Genomic DNA, 17,231 nt, shown 5'->3' on the forward strand with positions numbered 1-17,231 from the left:
TCTTAAATCACTTCTCCAGTTGCTTCTTAGGTGGCAATATTTGCCCGTTAATTATAATAAAATTAATGTCTTTCACTTAGGAAGGTTTCCTATTATCTAAACTTATTATTAAGCAAATATCTCTAGAAATGGAAAACTCGGAAAGCTAAAAAAAAAAAAAAAGAGGGATAAATTCTTTGTTCGCCACTGCGTAATTAAAACAGACACTCTTAATTAGAATTCCTTTCTGCACGGTAGGTAATTTATCTGTTAATACTTTTACATTTTAATGCACAAATAGGCGAGCCGGCAATTTATTTACATTAATACGAAAAAGGAAGAACTATTGGAGAGAAAAGTGAAGAGCAAGAGCATCATAGCTGCATTAGATCACTTGATTTTCTCACAGTACCATAAAATTAATTAAATCAAATTACATCTAACACATTTCGACTTTCATTGTTGTCCACGTGGGAAAGTTCATTAAATGCATTTTGTTCAAGCATTAAAAAGCACTCTAGCTTAATTGTTTACAAGTTTACATTCGTTTGAAAACAACTCATAAACAACCAACTTGCACTGTGCTTAATGTCTGTTACTACAACACGTTATGGCTGCTGATCATAAAATTAAATTAGCAGTTAATTTATTGATTGTGAAATACGGGAACCATTTAGAAAATAAACTAATAAAATACTCTTAAAATTGAATGGTGAAATTTTCGCCGATTAAAAGGCTTAGTTATGTCTTCAAGTACTTGAATCATTTGTAAAACATTATTTACAAAAGTAGTTTTAACTAAGCTCTAATGAAAGCTTGTGAAAAGTCCCTTCATTATCTGAAATATTATTGCTAGAAACTAAAAAGTCTATTGATAAATGTCTTTAACTCATTGTTATATGATTTCTATGGTTACATTAAATATAAATAAAAATTTATAGGTTAGAAGTCTATAATTTAATTTTAATAAATAAAAATATCATTTTTTAAAATTTAATTTAATTATTTGCCAATACACCTTTTAATTTTTTGTATATAAGAAACCAAAAGAAGGTCAATACTAATAACAGCAATAAAGGTTCATTCTAGACTGGTGATGATTTTGGGGGAATCAATCGGCCGTGAGATGCGGTGATTGATTCACTCAATCCAACACCCTTGGAGGGTAATGGATGGCAATGCTGTAGCCAGTGAAGTTCTAACTGAGGCTCGCCTATTGCTGTTACCCTCCTGCCATGATCAGAGCTTTAATAGCTCAATAACACCTTATCCGTACACTGTCCTCTACAGATAACGGGGAAGATAAAAAGCATTCTTGCTTCGCCCCTTTAAGCCAGTCCTTATAAGAACAGCAATAAATAATGAGCTTTCGGTAGAAGAAAAACTCATCCTGGGAGGTAATGGATGGCAATGCTGTAACCAATGAAGTTCTAACTGAGGCTCGGCTATTGCTGTTACCCTCCTGCCATGATCAGAGCTTAAATAGCTCAATAACACCTTATCCCTACACTGTCCTCTACAGATAACGGGGAAGATGAAAAGCATTCTTGCTTCGCCCCTTTAAGCCACTCCTTTTAAGGACTCAACAGCAATAAATGCTGGTGCAGTTTTTCAATCGTGATTAATAATTTACATTTATGCATTTTTAATTATAATAAAATATTTTAATTGAAATAAAAATTTATCTGATATTTAGTGTTTTTGTCTATCATTGTATCTATTTTTAATCAATTACAATTTATCTAATGTTTTATTTACAATTTTATCTTTCTTTTCTTGTTTTCTTTTAATTATAAGTTTAAAACAAAACCATCACTCAAGAAGTTCTGTGAAAACTTCGTGAGTGATGTTTGCTGCAGAATGAGACTCCGTATGCTGCAGAATGAGACTGGCTAACTCACATACAGTTGAAAAAGCCCTAATAAGTTTCTTTAGACAGAATTTCAGCTAAATTCTTTCCATCCAAAATGCTTCACCGACTGAGATACGATATAAAGAGCCTGCAGTCATACACCGGGCGTTGAAATTAATTATGGTTAATAACATTCACAAATAGTTATGCTGCAGTATGATTCTATTCTGAAAATTTCCCTAACAAACGTAATCCAAGCTTATTATACTTGTATCTAAAAACTATACTTTTTCATTTTTTTTTTTTATCTTGAAGATAAAATTGATAAATGCCATTTGATAAATAAGATGCATATAATTTATACAACAAAATTATTTTACTTTGAAATTAAATTAATTTGAAAACCTTAGAAACAGTTCCAGGCCAGTTAAACTTAAAAGCATAATAAAAGGCGAATAAAACCACCTAGGCAGACCTCGTGTCTTTTAAGTAGTGCAAGCCAAGGCGACTGAGATGCTAGCGCTGTATTCTCATAAGTTCTCTGGTCTATATTTCGAAACTATTTAAGTTTCTATAGATTCGACTATGAAATGGGAATGTATTTATAATTTTTCCTATTTCTATTAATTTTCTTCGCCTAAATGAAATCTTTTGGCTGTTTTTCAATCATTAAAATTCATAATTTTATAGAAAATATTCCTATATTACTGATATATTCCCAGCTATAATATTAAATCCTCTCTTCTTCACTACATTTTCTTTCTTTTTTTTACTAATGAAGAAATATGCAGAAATTCCTAGGTAGTAAGATAGTAACTGCATGATTTCTTCGTCTTATGTTTCTTTGTACTTAATTTGTTAACCAAGCACCGAAATAATAACTATTTTTCCTTCATTAATTTTAGTTGCTAAAGCAGCTATAGAGGGCGCCCCTGACCTATATGTGAAGACAGGCAGCTCTATCAACTTGACATGTGTGATTACCCAAAGTCCCGAGCCTCCTGTTTTTGTGTTCTGGTACCATGACGACCGTATGATTAACTATGATTCCTCCAGAGGACAGATCACCATTCACAAGGCAGGAGGGGATACCGCTGTGAGCAGACTCTTCATTAAGGACGCCCAACCAGTCGATTCGGGCAACTACACGTGCTGTCCATCTAATGCAGAAGCAACTAGCATTACAGTACAGATTCTTAATGGTAAGTTAGCGGGTTAAAATCCAAACTGTCTGTTCCTCAAAACAGTCTAAACTACTATCAAAATATAGGAAAGAAAATTATGCACAATTGTTACTAATTTACTATTATTATTTGCTTTTTTAGATTAAATTAACTAATAAATTTAAAAACTGTTCACAAATATCTGTCATTTCAGTAGCATTTATTTCAAGTGGATACGACACTTCCTTCCCCGAATAAGATTCAATTAACTCAAAAAAATGAAATACTTTATATAGAATAAAAAGAAAAGTAATTTAATAAATTAACAATTTGCAATTTGTAAAATTTTAAAAATATTTTGAACTTTTAAATTACACAAAGATTAAGAATTTATACACCTTATAATTATTAAAATAAAAATTACTATTAAATTATTATGTCAGTGTGGAGGATTCAGTTGGTATTGGTATTTAAAGAATACTATACTATTAAATTAAGGCTTGTTGAACTCACAAATTATTATTATTAAGGGGATAAAAATCCCTTATTATCCCTAAATCATTACAAAAGGGCAGGAGAGAGAATACTATACTATATTTACTTGGTTTTAAATCCCATTTAGGACAAAAAATTTCCAAGTTGAGTTACCTTTCGTAAATGGGATGGAATAACATGAAGATATATTAGAATCAATTATTATGATCAATATAATTAATTAAATGGAAATTACCACTGTCTTTTATTATATCAACCCTACCCCCTGCACATGAGAGGTCACAATAGTGTCATCTTTCAATGATTAATCAGTTAGAAAGATGGAATCACTAATGTGTTTGTTGAAGAACTGGAAGTTGTATTCACTGGGAATATGCGCGAGTTCCATCGAACAGAAATAAATGGAATGAAAGAAGAGGACGATACGTTTGAAGCCAAACTACATATGGATGATTAGCTACTCATGTTCTTAGGTAATTAAAGGAAAGTGTAGTAATGATGGAAGCCAGTTAGATGGAGCAGCCCTTATGAAAATACATATATAAAGAATATTCTGAGGCCGAGTCAGGAGGGAGTTCTTGAAGAGTTGTCTATTAAGTCGGACACTCTTCAGGAATTAAATCAAGCATTCTTAGAATATTATGTAAGAATATTATGCTGAGATCTGGCGAATAGGGAATTTCTAACGTATTAGGAGTGGCCCAAAATATAGACTTTTGATGAAAAAAAAAGAATACCAACTTTTATGGGAACGGAGATCACAATGTTTTCGATATGCTTGTGCCACGATAGATTAGATGTGAGAAAACGGAAAAACCCAAGAGAAAATTGATCTTGAGTGGACAGTTGAATATCGTACAGAAAGCGTGAGTGAAGTAAGATCTTTTTTTTTTTTTTTTTTTTTTTAAAAAGACAAAATTGCTTTGCGTTTCGGTAGCATTGAAAGTTATTAAATTATTTTCATTTGACTTTGGAATGTTGTGGGTATCAGTAATTACGTCATTGGTTATGGCGGAAGATCGAGGAGCTAGAATCACTTCAGCGCTACAAAATTTCTGAAATGAAGAACTGGAGCAGAGTGTGCTGTCACCGAGCAAATTATCGACAGCATTTCGGATTAGTGAAAGTCGTCAACACTGTATTGGAGAAAGAGTGTTGCTAAAAGCACAAACGCGTGGAATACTCGGGCATTGATGGAGAAATCTGATGGGAAGTAACCATCCACGATGACACAAGTGGAAAACTGGCTAATTCATTACAAAAGGGCAGGAGGGAGAATCTATGCCAGACTCGTTCACATGCCTTGGATTACTTCACGCCGGTAAGAAGGGTGGTGGTTTCACACCTGGAGGTGAAAATCATCTTCCACCTAAGAACTTAGATAAACATCCTTGCCTCTGGTGAGATTTGAACCAGAACTTGTTGAGTGACGAGAGAGAGAGAGAGAGAGAGAGAGAGAGAGAGAGAGAGAGAGAGAGAGAGAGAGAGAGAGAGAGAGAGAGAGAGAGTGAGCTTGTTTATCCAATCGATAAAACAGTTCCTCAAATATCATATCTTAAAATTACATAATAATAAATTAATATTGTTACAAATAAGATGCCACTTTATTATTTTATTTGAATTAGTTTGTTCAATGATAATATATGGAATACCAAATGGTTAAAGAAAACATTATTTACAAGAGTGTTTTAAGAATATCGTTAATTGGAATATGCTTATAATAAACATCAAGATTCTCTAAACCTGAATATTCTAGTAATAACATCAAGAATGAAATGGGACACCTTATGATGAACAATGATAGAATTGTACTTTATGGTCAACATTAACTCGAATTTCTGATGATTGGCACAGTCTTTACCTGATGCTGAACATATTGTCTTATTTTTGTAATTAAGAATAATTTTGTACTACTCTGTTTTCTATATATGTTCTTTGGTATTTGCCTTTTAAATCCAAGAGATTATCAAATCTTTAATAGGCGTGCATCAAATCTTTAATCTTCACGAGTTCTATGTACAAAGCCTCGAAGATCAATTATTTTTATTAATGAGAGAAGCAATGCTTCAAAATTCACTCGCTTGCGTAGAAAATAACGTGAAAATTCAGAACGAAAATCTATTAGTATACTGTAGTTCAAAAGCATGTCCTTATTTGTGTTATTAAAATACATTTAGAGTGGGATTTTGTGTACAGTATCATAAATGGGAAAAATGATAAGGGTATGTGTACTCGTTAAATTGATAATCAAATTATCCATGCACTTAAGAGTGTAGTTTTCTGTAATAAAGAGTCTTGTTTATAAATGAATTAAGTGTTATAACACAAGAACATCGCTAAGAATAGTCAATTAATTACTATAAGAAAAGTAGCGGAACATATGTTACTGCCACATTGCTATTAACAAGGCAAGATTCCTTTTTTCTTTCTTTCAATTACCAACAACTTTTGTGGATATTAGTTTCTTTCTATTCAAGCAGGGTCTTCTTCATATAATGATCTGGAAGTAATAAGAATAATTAAGAAGTCGCTAAGGATTCTTTAAGTAAAGAATGGCAAACTTCACTCATGCATGTCTATTGGGGGGTAAATTGTTTTCCCTTAAGGAAAAGCAAGGCAATTATCTTTCTTGATTGGCACTAGTGAATCAAACATAATTAAACGAACCTTCCTGGTTTTTTTTTTGTTTTGTTTTAGTTCTTTTGCTAAAATCGTTCTCAAACAACTTCAACTATAATTGGAAAGAATTTTTCTACTTTCTCTCATCCTCCCCCCCTCCTCTCTGCAGAACAAAAAGAAATGTTATCTTTAGTCTTTTAACGGATCGCTATACTCATAGCTATGTAACCAACCATTCTATAAAGGAAATTAATATATCTGAAGTCGCTGATAATTCAATTTTGTGAAACAAAAATTAAAAAAAAAAAAAGACTGGTTGCACACACTCCTGTATCCCCTCTTTCATCTTTTTTTTTTTTTTCAACTCTCGTGTTGCTCCAAAATTACCAAGAGCAATTTATTTGTTTTAGATAACAATGATCACTTTCTTAATGAAAGGATATTTTAAATGGGTAAGCAGTTCAGTTTTATTTGAATTACTAGGGAATAGTTTTTTATACACTTCTTAAATTTCGCTCTTTATGCAAAGGCTCCGTTAGGTTAGAAGATATTGTATTTCTTGTGTTATTTATTTAGTAAATTCAATTTTATTGAGTAGTCTTTTAATTTGCTTCTGCGTTACGAAATCTTGTACGTCAAGACATTTTTAAACTTCCACAACAAATATTCAACTGCTTACAGGAAAGCACGCTCTGTAGAGTTCCAGATGGCTGATTATTTGGAACAACAAATATGAGAGAATTTGAGGAATCTTGCAAGTGAGGTAACAAAAGGGATTTTAACTAGTACGATAGCATGAAAAGTTTAAAGGTCAGAGAAAAAAAACGTCACCGAAGATGATGATAGGTGAAACTCCTCCCCACGTTATTCTTCAGACTGGAAACCGAATATCTTCACTATTTTCAAAAATTGAAAACACAAAAGAAAGAACATTAAGAAATTCAAAACAAAATGAAGCATATTTGGAACTAAAGAATAATTCATTCGATGGTATGATCAATGACAAATCGGATGCGTAGGTTATACAGCATCCCAATGAATATAGTAACTGAAGAGCAGAATGCTAGTTAGTAGTAATACATGGGATAGTATTTTCTAATAATGTGGAAATGCACGACATCTTTGAATTATTTATTTGTTTATTTTACAATACAAGAGAAGCCCTATAAACTCAAAGAGCTATCATGCTTGTCTAGAGCCGGCTAGGATTTATTTATTATTTTTTTCCTAGTATTTTTATTTATATATAAAGCTATCCATATTTATAATTTATAAGCTGTTTTGTAATTGTTACCGATGGCTTTGAAAGTACTTCTGATATTAATATTAATATTAATAAAAATCCTTGAATTTAACATTGAGTTATTAATATTAATATTCGATACAAATAAAAAAAGTGATCCAGTCATTCTTCCAGCTCATGCACTCAATATCTCATCTGATATTAAATATTAATATTTAATTTGAATTAGTTATTAAAATATTTAATTTGAATTAGTTATTAAAATATTTAATTTGAATTAGTTATTAAAATATTTAATTTGAATTAGTTATTAAAATATTAAAACACTGTATATAATATTTGCATATCATGACGATAAAGGTTATAAAGATCAACAACCGATATATCTAGTCTTAAAGTTCTTAAAAGAACTGGGAGATGGACTGAGTCCTTGACTCTTTATCCCGTCATCTGAATGAAGAAAATCTGTGCGGATGGGGTGTTATTGAGCTAAAAAGCTCTAGTCATGGCTGGGTAACGGCAATAGCCGAGCCTCATTTAAAACTTCATTGGCTACAGCATTGCCATTTGTTACCCTGGAAGTCCTAAAAAGGACTTTTTTCTCAATTTCGATATATCTAGTGCCTTATCCTTATAAGGACTGGCTTAAAGGGGCGAAGCAAGAATGCTTTTCATCTTCCCCGTTATATGTAGAGGACAGTGTAGGGATAAGGTGTTATTGAGCAATTAAAGCTCTGATCATGGCAGGAGGGTAATAGCAATAGCCGAGCCTCAGTTAGAACTTCATTGGCTACAGCATTGCCATCCATTACCCTCCAAGGGTATTGGGTTGAATGAATCAATCACCGCATCTGACGGTCGATTGATTCTCTCATATATATCTAGTGTCCTTATAGTCGTTATAAGGACTGGGTTAAAGGGGCGAAGCAAGAATGCTTTTCATCTTCCCCGTTATCTGTAGAGGACAGTGTAGGGATAAGGTGTTATTGAGCTATTAAAGCTCTGATCATGGCAGGATGGTAACAGAAACAGCCGAGCCTCAGTTAGAACTTCATTAGCTACAGCACTGCCATCCATTACCCTCCAAGGGTCTTTTCCTTTTGATATATCTTTACGATATTACACAAGAGATAAATTAATGAAGTGAATTAAAAAATTAAAAATATAAAATAAAAAAAAACATGCAGTAAGACTGAGGAGAAAACGAATTTCTTTTATATTAATAACCAAAATTACAGTGATTATTAAGTGACATTCTTAGTGACTAATTTATTTCATCCTAATTAAGATTTAAAAAGGTGTCTCTAAGTACTGAAGAAATAAAAAGGTTTATATGTTTATTTAGAAACAAATTTCAGTAATACTATTTATTTTTTCTTTTTATTAATATAGTTAATACATTTCTTAATTTTTCTTAGGAGAGAAACCAGCGGCAATGCAGCATGACGGAAATCCATCGATATCTGGTTCTCATAGGCAGCCTTTTATGATTTCGTCATGGTACTGCACCTTGTCTTTGATGCTGTGGTTGGTAGTTAGATGACGAGTGAATAAAACCAATCAGAAACTGTTTTAAGTGCTACAATAACAGAAGAAACTGTATTTGGAGACAGCTACTTTGACGTGGAAAAGAAATTTCCTTTTTTTTTTCACAGCTAACCGGAAGTGACGTAGTCAAGCAGCTTTGTGCAGACGGAAGTTGCATCTTTTTTCCATTTATTAAACTCGCTGGATTTGTGCGCCCATGTCATACATCCTTCATTGAGGGATTGAAGAAGACTCTTGCAAATGCAAGAACAAATTCATTGAGAAAAAACCCAAGAACACTAATAATTCAGGTGATCCTTTTTTAAATAACTTTGACGATAACCTCATGAAAAGTGTAGCGACTCCGCCCATATATATTGTGAATCAAATAGGACATATTCAGCAGTGGAGATATTTCTTGGAGCTTAGCAGATGAAGGATTTCAGATGCCTACAGTGAAATAACAGGAATTCATAACAAACAGTACATCATTTTAGCACATGTTCTGTGAATACTTCCTCGATTAAGAGGGCCTGATCCATATATGGGATCGTTCACTGCATGGCTTTGTGTAGTCTTCTGTATATCTTTAATCATTCATTCCTACTAAAAGCTTATTAGTTCATTTTTAAATATCGGTATTCTTTATAATTGAGTTACGAAGTGCATATTATTGAAGAGAAAAATTAACGGTGAAAATAAATATTGTTTTGTACATTATTGTATTGAGCGTGTGTGTATGCTTTTTGTAACCCAAAACGTACATTTTCTGGAGTGAAGGAATTTTATCTCCAGTGCTTGCCAAACCAAAGTTATTGCTTACATGAGGTGAAGGATTGAGGGATCTGGGAAGTTCAACAAAAAACGTTTTTTTTCATAAATAAATTGTTCATAATTTTTTCAAATAAAAATGTTTTTCGTTTCTTTTAGGTTATATAAGAAGTCATAAAATTAATGAATTTTTGTTCTAGGTATTTATCAGAACTTTCCAGAGTCCCACCCTTAGCCGTATGACTTTCATGATACGTAATGTATTTTTAATATAGATTTTGTTTGATAGTTGGTTTGAGGAGGAAGTGACGTCAGATATACATTTAATACGACTCAATGATGCGTTTATTTATTTATATTTATTTCAGAAACAATTATTATTATTATTATTATTATTATTATTATTATTATTATTATTATTATTATTATTAAGGAAGATCTCCAGGAAGTCTGGGACTCATCGAGGGAGGTCACATACTATACGCACTAGCTATCATGCTTATTCTTGAATTCATTCACACTGCTTGCACTCACAATATCCAATCACCCACCACCCGCTGAGAGAAAAATGTAGCCGTCATCCTCATCTTAGCGACATTCATTCTCAGCCATCAATGATGTCCTTTCCCCACCCTCCATAAATTGATGGTTATTTATTATTGTTTATTTATTTTATTATTATTATATATTATTTATTATTGTTTAATAGCTAATTTATACTTGGTTTGAGAAGATAGCCACATAATCTATACTTGAAACAATTTATTCACAAAATTGTTTTATTTTATTTATAATAATTTATAAATAAATAAATAAAAATTAATAAATAAAAATAAATAAATAAAATGTATTTATTTATAATAATGTAACTTACATTAACTTTTAATTTTTAATTTTTAAAAATAGTTTATAAAACTATTACAGTGTATTTTACACCTTTAAATGTACTGGATCATAATAATACAAATAAATTATGAAAATTATATTGATAATTACTGGTACAAAAAAAGAAAAAGTCCTTTTTAGGACTTGCAGGGTAACAAATGGCAATGCTGTAGCCAATGAAGTTTCAACTGAGGCTCGGCTATTGCCGTTACCCAGCCATGACTAGAGCTTTTAGCTCAATAACACCCCATCCACACAGATTTTCTTCATTCAGATGACGGGATAAAGAGTCAAGGACTCAGTCCATCGCCCAGTTCTTTTAAGAACTTAAGAACTATTGATAATTACTGGTGATATCAGAAGTTAATCGCGCTTCATTCTTATTCTGATAAATTCTTGCTTTTATTTTATGCTAAATGTATATCTAATATAAATTATATCCCCATTCCAAATTTTATAATATAATATAATATAAAAGCTTGAATAAGGCCGTAGAATTACAGATATTCTCAGAGAGTTTGGAATCGCACATAGCGTTGAATGCAAGCTTGGGCAGTATTTCAAAGCAATGGAAATATGTTCCAGATATTTGCTAACAGGACGTTCTCCCTCCTTCTACCACAGAGCATGAAGACAGATTTTTGGTTATAACAGCAAAACGTTAATTGAAGCTTGCAAGTCGGCTCCATTTATGCACAAGTCCACGGATATCTCGACCAAATTGTGGCAAGACGTCTGCGACAAGTAGGCCTATACGTCGAAGGTCTGTAGTCTGCATCCCTTTATCCACAGCTCATCTTAGAGCACGTTTTCAATGGTGTTGTATCCATAAAATTTGGACAAGACACCAATGGGATAATGTGCTCTTAACAAACGAGAGTCGTTTTGGTCTTTCCGCCGATTCTAGACGACACTTGATCTGGCGTGAAAGTGGTACCGCTTAGCATCGTGAGAATGCTCTTGAAAGGGATAGATACGGGGGGGGGGGTGCTGTGGTCATGGCATGAGGAAGCATTATGCTTAATGGACACACAGAGCTACAAATGCTGGAAAAAGGGACTATGATTAATGAACGATATCGCAACGAAGTTCTTCATCTTCGTTGAAGTTCACGTTGTAGACAACCTGCTAACTGTCTAGCTTTGCTTCACAGTGATTGGAAATGTAGCTGAAACTCCCGAATTGTCTAATTCATGATTTCTACTGTAGCATAAAATTATACTGTGATTTCTATTGAGGGATTTATGACCATGAAAGTTTCACCATCCCAAAAATTCCGCATCCCTGATAATGAAGAACAGAGTATTATGCACTTTAGGAGTTCCCAATCGCCGGGTGTATTGTGCTGTCGTATTTATTTAAAAAAAAATACGGAGGAGCTTAAATAAAAACAAAAAAAATAAAAAAGAAGATTATACGATATTCTATATAATTTCTGAAAGAGTTTATAAATTGTATATATATACAGAAAAGTCATGCATCGCACAGATATATCGAAGGAACTTACCGACTTCAGTCTAATTTCCATTTGGATCGCTTTCTTCTATTGATTACAAACCGGTTCAAAAATAAGGGAGCTTTCTGATAATAATAATAATAATTTTAAAAATCACACACGTTTACAAAATCTACTGTTTTTTTCCGATGAATGACATAGGACAAAGCTGGCCATGGTTAGGAAAAAATCGAGAAAATAAATATCGTTACGATATAGCTTAACATAGGACGAAGACAAATAAGGTTCAGCAGTTCATATTACATCTTGGAACTATTCTATAAGCTAATCTGTAGTTATAATGCTTTATGTAAAAGGTATATTTCTCAGCACGTTGTTTAAAGGCTCTGATAAGATTATTCGCCCCCCATATGGCACCCTTAATAGGAATCAAAGTCTAATTTTATAAGAGTTATGCAAATTACTGATTATATCCAGCACTTTGTCAGACTTTGCTTCAATTACCAACAAACAATGCGAGAAAGTAATCAGCTAATAGAACGAATGTAGCATAAGTAAAGAATTTATTCTCCTTTATTTTATTAAGGACATTTGTTTTCATAGTATTTTTCTGTATAATAGTTAATATTATTATCCTGGAATCAATTTTCTTTTGTAGTTTACCACATAATCTCCAACATCTTCTAAGAAACTGTTTACCCTGATTAGAAAGGAATTTAACACTTACAATGATAATGGGTCAATAATAATAATAATAATAATAATAATATATATATATATATATATATATATATATATATATATATATATATATATATATATATTAAAACCAAGTTTATTTTATAAACTTGGTTTTAATCCTTTTTCCCAAGTAAGTAAACAAGCAGGTAAGTCAAGTTTACGCCTGAAGTATTTTCAGGTCTGAGGCAACTCGTGGTAAAAGTGGAGTAAGCTCTGATCACTTTCCTTAGTTCTCTCATCCTGAGATTTTTTATTTAATAAGATCAAAGCACCTTGTGGCAACTTGTATAGGTAAAATTTATAAGTTCTGCATTACTTCAATCTTGGCATCTCAGGGTCTGGCTCCCACTGACGACACCTCAATAAAAGTCGAAACCGGTCTTCCCTTAATTCATAGCATCATACATGTCCGCAAGTAGATGTGCTTTGCTTTATGGGAGATACTTAGGAAAGTGATCAGATCTTACTCCACCTTTACCACGAGTTGCCTCAAGCTTGAAAATACATCAGGCAAACCTGCTTGTTTGCTTACTTGGGAAAAAGGATTAAAACCAAGTTTAGAAAATCGCTTGGTATCTTTAACGCATAGTACACCCAAGGTAAAAGAACTTTCTATATATATATATATATATATAGAAAGAGAGAGAGAGAGAAAAATCAAACACGACCAGTGGAACCTTAGCCATGAGTGTTTTTTTTTTTTTTAACTTTAAAAATTATTTTTATAAGCAAATTATATTCTTTTCTTTACTCGTAACGATGTCTTGCTACTGAGAATAATTTTGCGGGTATTTACATCTATTTTTAATCCATTTCCTCTCACCGACGTCATTTTTTTTCACTTCCAGTCACTTTCCTCTGACTCTTCCACGATATCCAATAGGATGGTTTTATAAAACACGCAGTTCTTCACAATACTAAGAAGTAGACATCTGTTTGTACCAGATCTTGTCAGTGTTTGATGTGGTAGCAAAGGAATAAGAAGGCGCCATCCTGTCGACCAAACGCAACTCTTAGTTCACGATAGTGACATGTGGACAAGCGTCTTATTCCACAAAAGCCAGCCGCGTGTAAGTTTCATAGTATCTGTATGCAGGCTCTTGACATTTAACTGAACAATGTCTCCCTGTCCATTTCACCCTCCGTCATCCCCCTTTTCCCATTTCTCTCGTACGCGTATGAGAAAACAGCGGTGTTGTTTATTATGCATGTACGAACACATGAACTTCCTCTGCAGTCCGCAGTGATGTGTGCATTTTTGACCGGCCAAACGAAAACACTGCAGCCATGGAACTATTGAGAGGAAACAAAGAGGAAACCTGCGTTTGTTACTTTATTTATTTATATCGTTTATCCGAATGCTGTTCGATAGAAAGTTTACTGGGTAAGCAGAAGGAACTGTGACACATTAATTATTACATAAGTATAATGATGACACATTCCGCATGTGGAGTGACATATGTATATGTATATTTACATGTTCAAAATCGTTATCACTCTTTGGATGACAGTTTATATATATATATATATACATAGATAGATAGATAGATAGAGAGAGAGAGAGAGAATACAAGAACGAAAAATGAGAAATACAGAAAAAAGGTAAGGAATAAATCAAGAAAGAAACAGAAGAATGAAAGTGAAAAGAGACAAGACAGAGATAAGATAAAGAAAGGAATGAGAGAGAGAAAAAAGCAATAAGAGAGAATAAAGAAAACAAGCAGGAAAGGAATCATTAAGAAAGCAAGAAGGAAAAAACAAAAAGAAAGGGCGAATTAAGAGAGAGAGAGAGAACGAAAAGAAGAAAGAATAAATGAAAGAAAGGATATAAAATCCAAAACAAAGAAAAAGAAAAAAAACAGAAAGACGAGAGATATATAAATGAAGAAAGAACGAAAGAATGAGGAATGAAAAAAAGAAAAGAAAGAAATAAACGCCCATAAGGAACCAGAAAAAGCAGAAAGATAGAAAGAAGGAATGAAGAAAGAAATAATAGAATAAGAAAGAAACAAGTTGAAAAGATGGAGTAATAGAATTAACATGACTGAAAGAAAGAAGAAACCAGGAACACACACACACACACACACACACACACACACACACACACACACACACTAAATGACTATTAAAATCATCCAACTTATTTTAATTGATGTGTGAGCGAATTTGCAGTTTCTTTGAAGAAAATGTCCTCCTTTTGGATCGAAAGAATTTAGGAAAGATCATTTGAAAAAATTTTATTGAATTCATGCTTGTCGAGCCGTGAGGCTGTTTTAGCCCGAACAAGCTTCTAGAAGATCTCAGAGCGTTTATTCTCTATCCTTGGATTTCAATGATAGTTGCCAAAGGCTATGAATTATTCATAGGTATCCATGGATGAGAATATGGCTAACTACCGCCATCTAGTGGTACCATACCCTAACACTATATATATCATTGTCTGAAATTGTGTAAGTTCCATGGTAGATATTCTGGAGTTATGGATTCAAATCATGAGTTTCCTGGATTAGGGGAACCATATTGCCTGTGACAAATACTCACTGATTAGAAACCCAGCTGTGAAAAAAAAAAGACCACAAAAAGTGCCCCTAGTTAGAGAGAATAGTTAGAGAGAATAGAATCGAGCTCATAAGGTGTGAAGATAAGTAAACAAACGCGATTTCCATAGGACTCGATAGACCTTAAAACTATCTCCTTTACTTTCTTCGGAGAATGTTAAGAGTTAGAAAATTTATTTATTTATTTAGAGAAATTCATGTTAATTCACTCGTTACTTTATAGTATCGTAATAAAAAAAACATTTCTTCCCTTTTTGAAATAAAAGCATCTGCACACAGACAATAACCCAATGTTTCACAAACAGTGTCATACAATCGGTGATAACTTCCAAAGACCCATTATCTTCAGTTCTCGCAAATATGTGAATGAGGTATGTTTGGACTAATTTGTTTATTTTGATGGGAGAAAGAGATGAACTCTCCGCCTTCTCACAGATTCTTAGAAACATATATGGCCCAGTGAATGATGATGGTCTCCGGAGGATTAGATATGATTATGAGTTATATAAACTCTATAGAAAACCCAGAATATCCAGTATAATTTAGTTCAAAAAGCTGCAGACAACTTTCAGTGTTCTGAAAGGAATACCCAGAAGGAATACCTTTAGACTATAAATAGTAAAATTCTTAGTAAAAGATCAAAGGAAAACCCCAAGAACAAGATGGATAAATGCAATTAGTCATGACAACAACATCGTATTGCAATTTGCAAACTAGAGAAGTATAATCCTGGACAAACAGAATTGGAGATATCAAATCCAGAAGGCTAAAGTTTCTTTCGGGCTGTAGAGTCATTGGAAGAACTAACATAACATAAGAAAACCAAAAATAGAAAATAAAAAAGAATTAATAAAATAAAGAAATAAATACAAAAAATGAATTTTAAGTCTTTTGGTGATGACAGTCAGACTAATTAAATTTTACAGAGGCAGTTTCAAAATTACTTGTCGATTAAAAAAATTTCGTATTAGCATGGGTCCGATACTGAACTGTGAGGAAGTTACAGTTGTTTGGATTAAATAAACGGATGGCACTTTTTTTTTTCAAACCAGCTATAGCTTCTTACGAATTTGATGTCGGACCTATGTTCATATCAGGTTTATGTAGAGACAAATCGGCCATGAGAACACACGCAATTTACAGACAAAAAAAATACTAGTGATGATGGTTGGCAGTAGATGGCATTGTGTGCAGATACTGATGATGGTAGTGGCGTTTTGCGTTGTTAGTGGATTAAATGGTGGAGAAGGAGAGTTATAGAGTGCCCTATCTCGACGAGACTTTGAGGTAACACGTAATAATAATAATAATAATAATAATAATAATAATAATAATAATAATAATAATATGACTATTGGTCTGAAATAAGAAAAAAGACGTCTAGAGCGGACACATAACTTTATCGAAATCTTGGATAAGAAAAAAATGTGGCACAGCTTAAGGTGTAATTTACAGCATGAATTTAGGGAGAAAGTTGTCTCAAGTTTACACTTAAATTCTATTAGTTGTGACGTGCAAAAAGAATGCAAAGAACTATCGTTGTATGGTAGACTGTTGTACCTTCAATAGGTAGTTAACTTATTCTCTGAATAGAGCTGTACCAGTATCATCCTCTTATTTCCTGTGAATAACCAGATGCTGATTTGATAGAAAAATCACACATAGAATAACTTAATGTATTCTTTCTTAGCTAATGTTTTGCAAATAAAAGTGAATTAGCCGGTCTCAGACGGTTGTGGCTGGGATTTGCATTCTGATAAACAGGCAAACCGACCTATTAACGGACACAATAAACTGGTTTCTGTGATGCTGCTGAATGCTAAATGAGCTAAGACTTGGGTTAAGTCTTAGCTCAATCATTTCATAGATGAAGGGAGTTCCTACAGAAACTTGACACTAATTGAAAATAATACAACAAACTTTATATAGCCTTTGATCATCT

The 17,231-nt window shown here is 32.8% G+C and overlaps 1 protein-coding gene across 1 annotated transcript in view; it reads left to right on the forward strand.

Moving 5' to 3' along the window:
* LOC150107729 (zwei Ig domain protein zig-8-like) overlaps positions 1-8,894 on the forward strand; it is a 141,419-nt gene extending 132,525 nt beyond the window's left edge. The window contains exons 4-5 of the mRNA XM_090392178.1: positions 2,737-3,033; positions 8,770-8,894. Of these exons, the coding sequence (XP_090248304.1) occupies positions 2,737-3,033; positions 8,770-8,894 (422 nt within the window). The remainder of the gene's footprint in view (positions 1-2,736; positions 3,034-8,769) is intronic.
* Positions 8,895-17,231: the final 8,337 nt, after the last annotated feature.

Source organism: Typopeltis vanoorti, chromosome 4 (genome assembly GCF_054136105.1).
Source record: "Typopeltis vanoorti isolate ZY-2024b chromosome 4, IOZ_Tvanoo_1.0, whole genome shotgun sequence".
Lineage (NCBI taxonomy): Eukaryota > Metazoa > Arthropoda > Arachnida > Uropygi > Thelyphonidae > Typopeltis > Typopeltis vanoorti.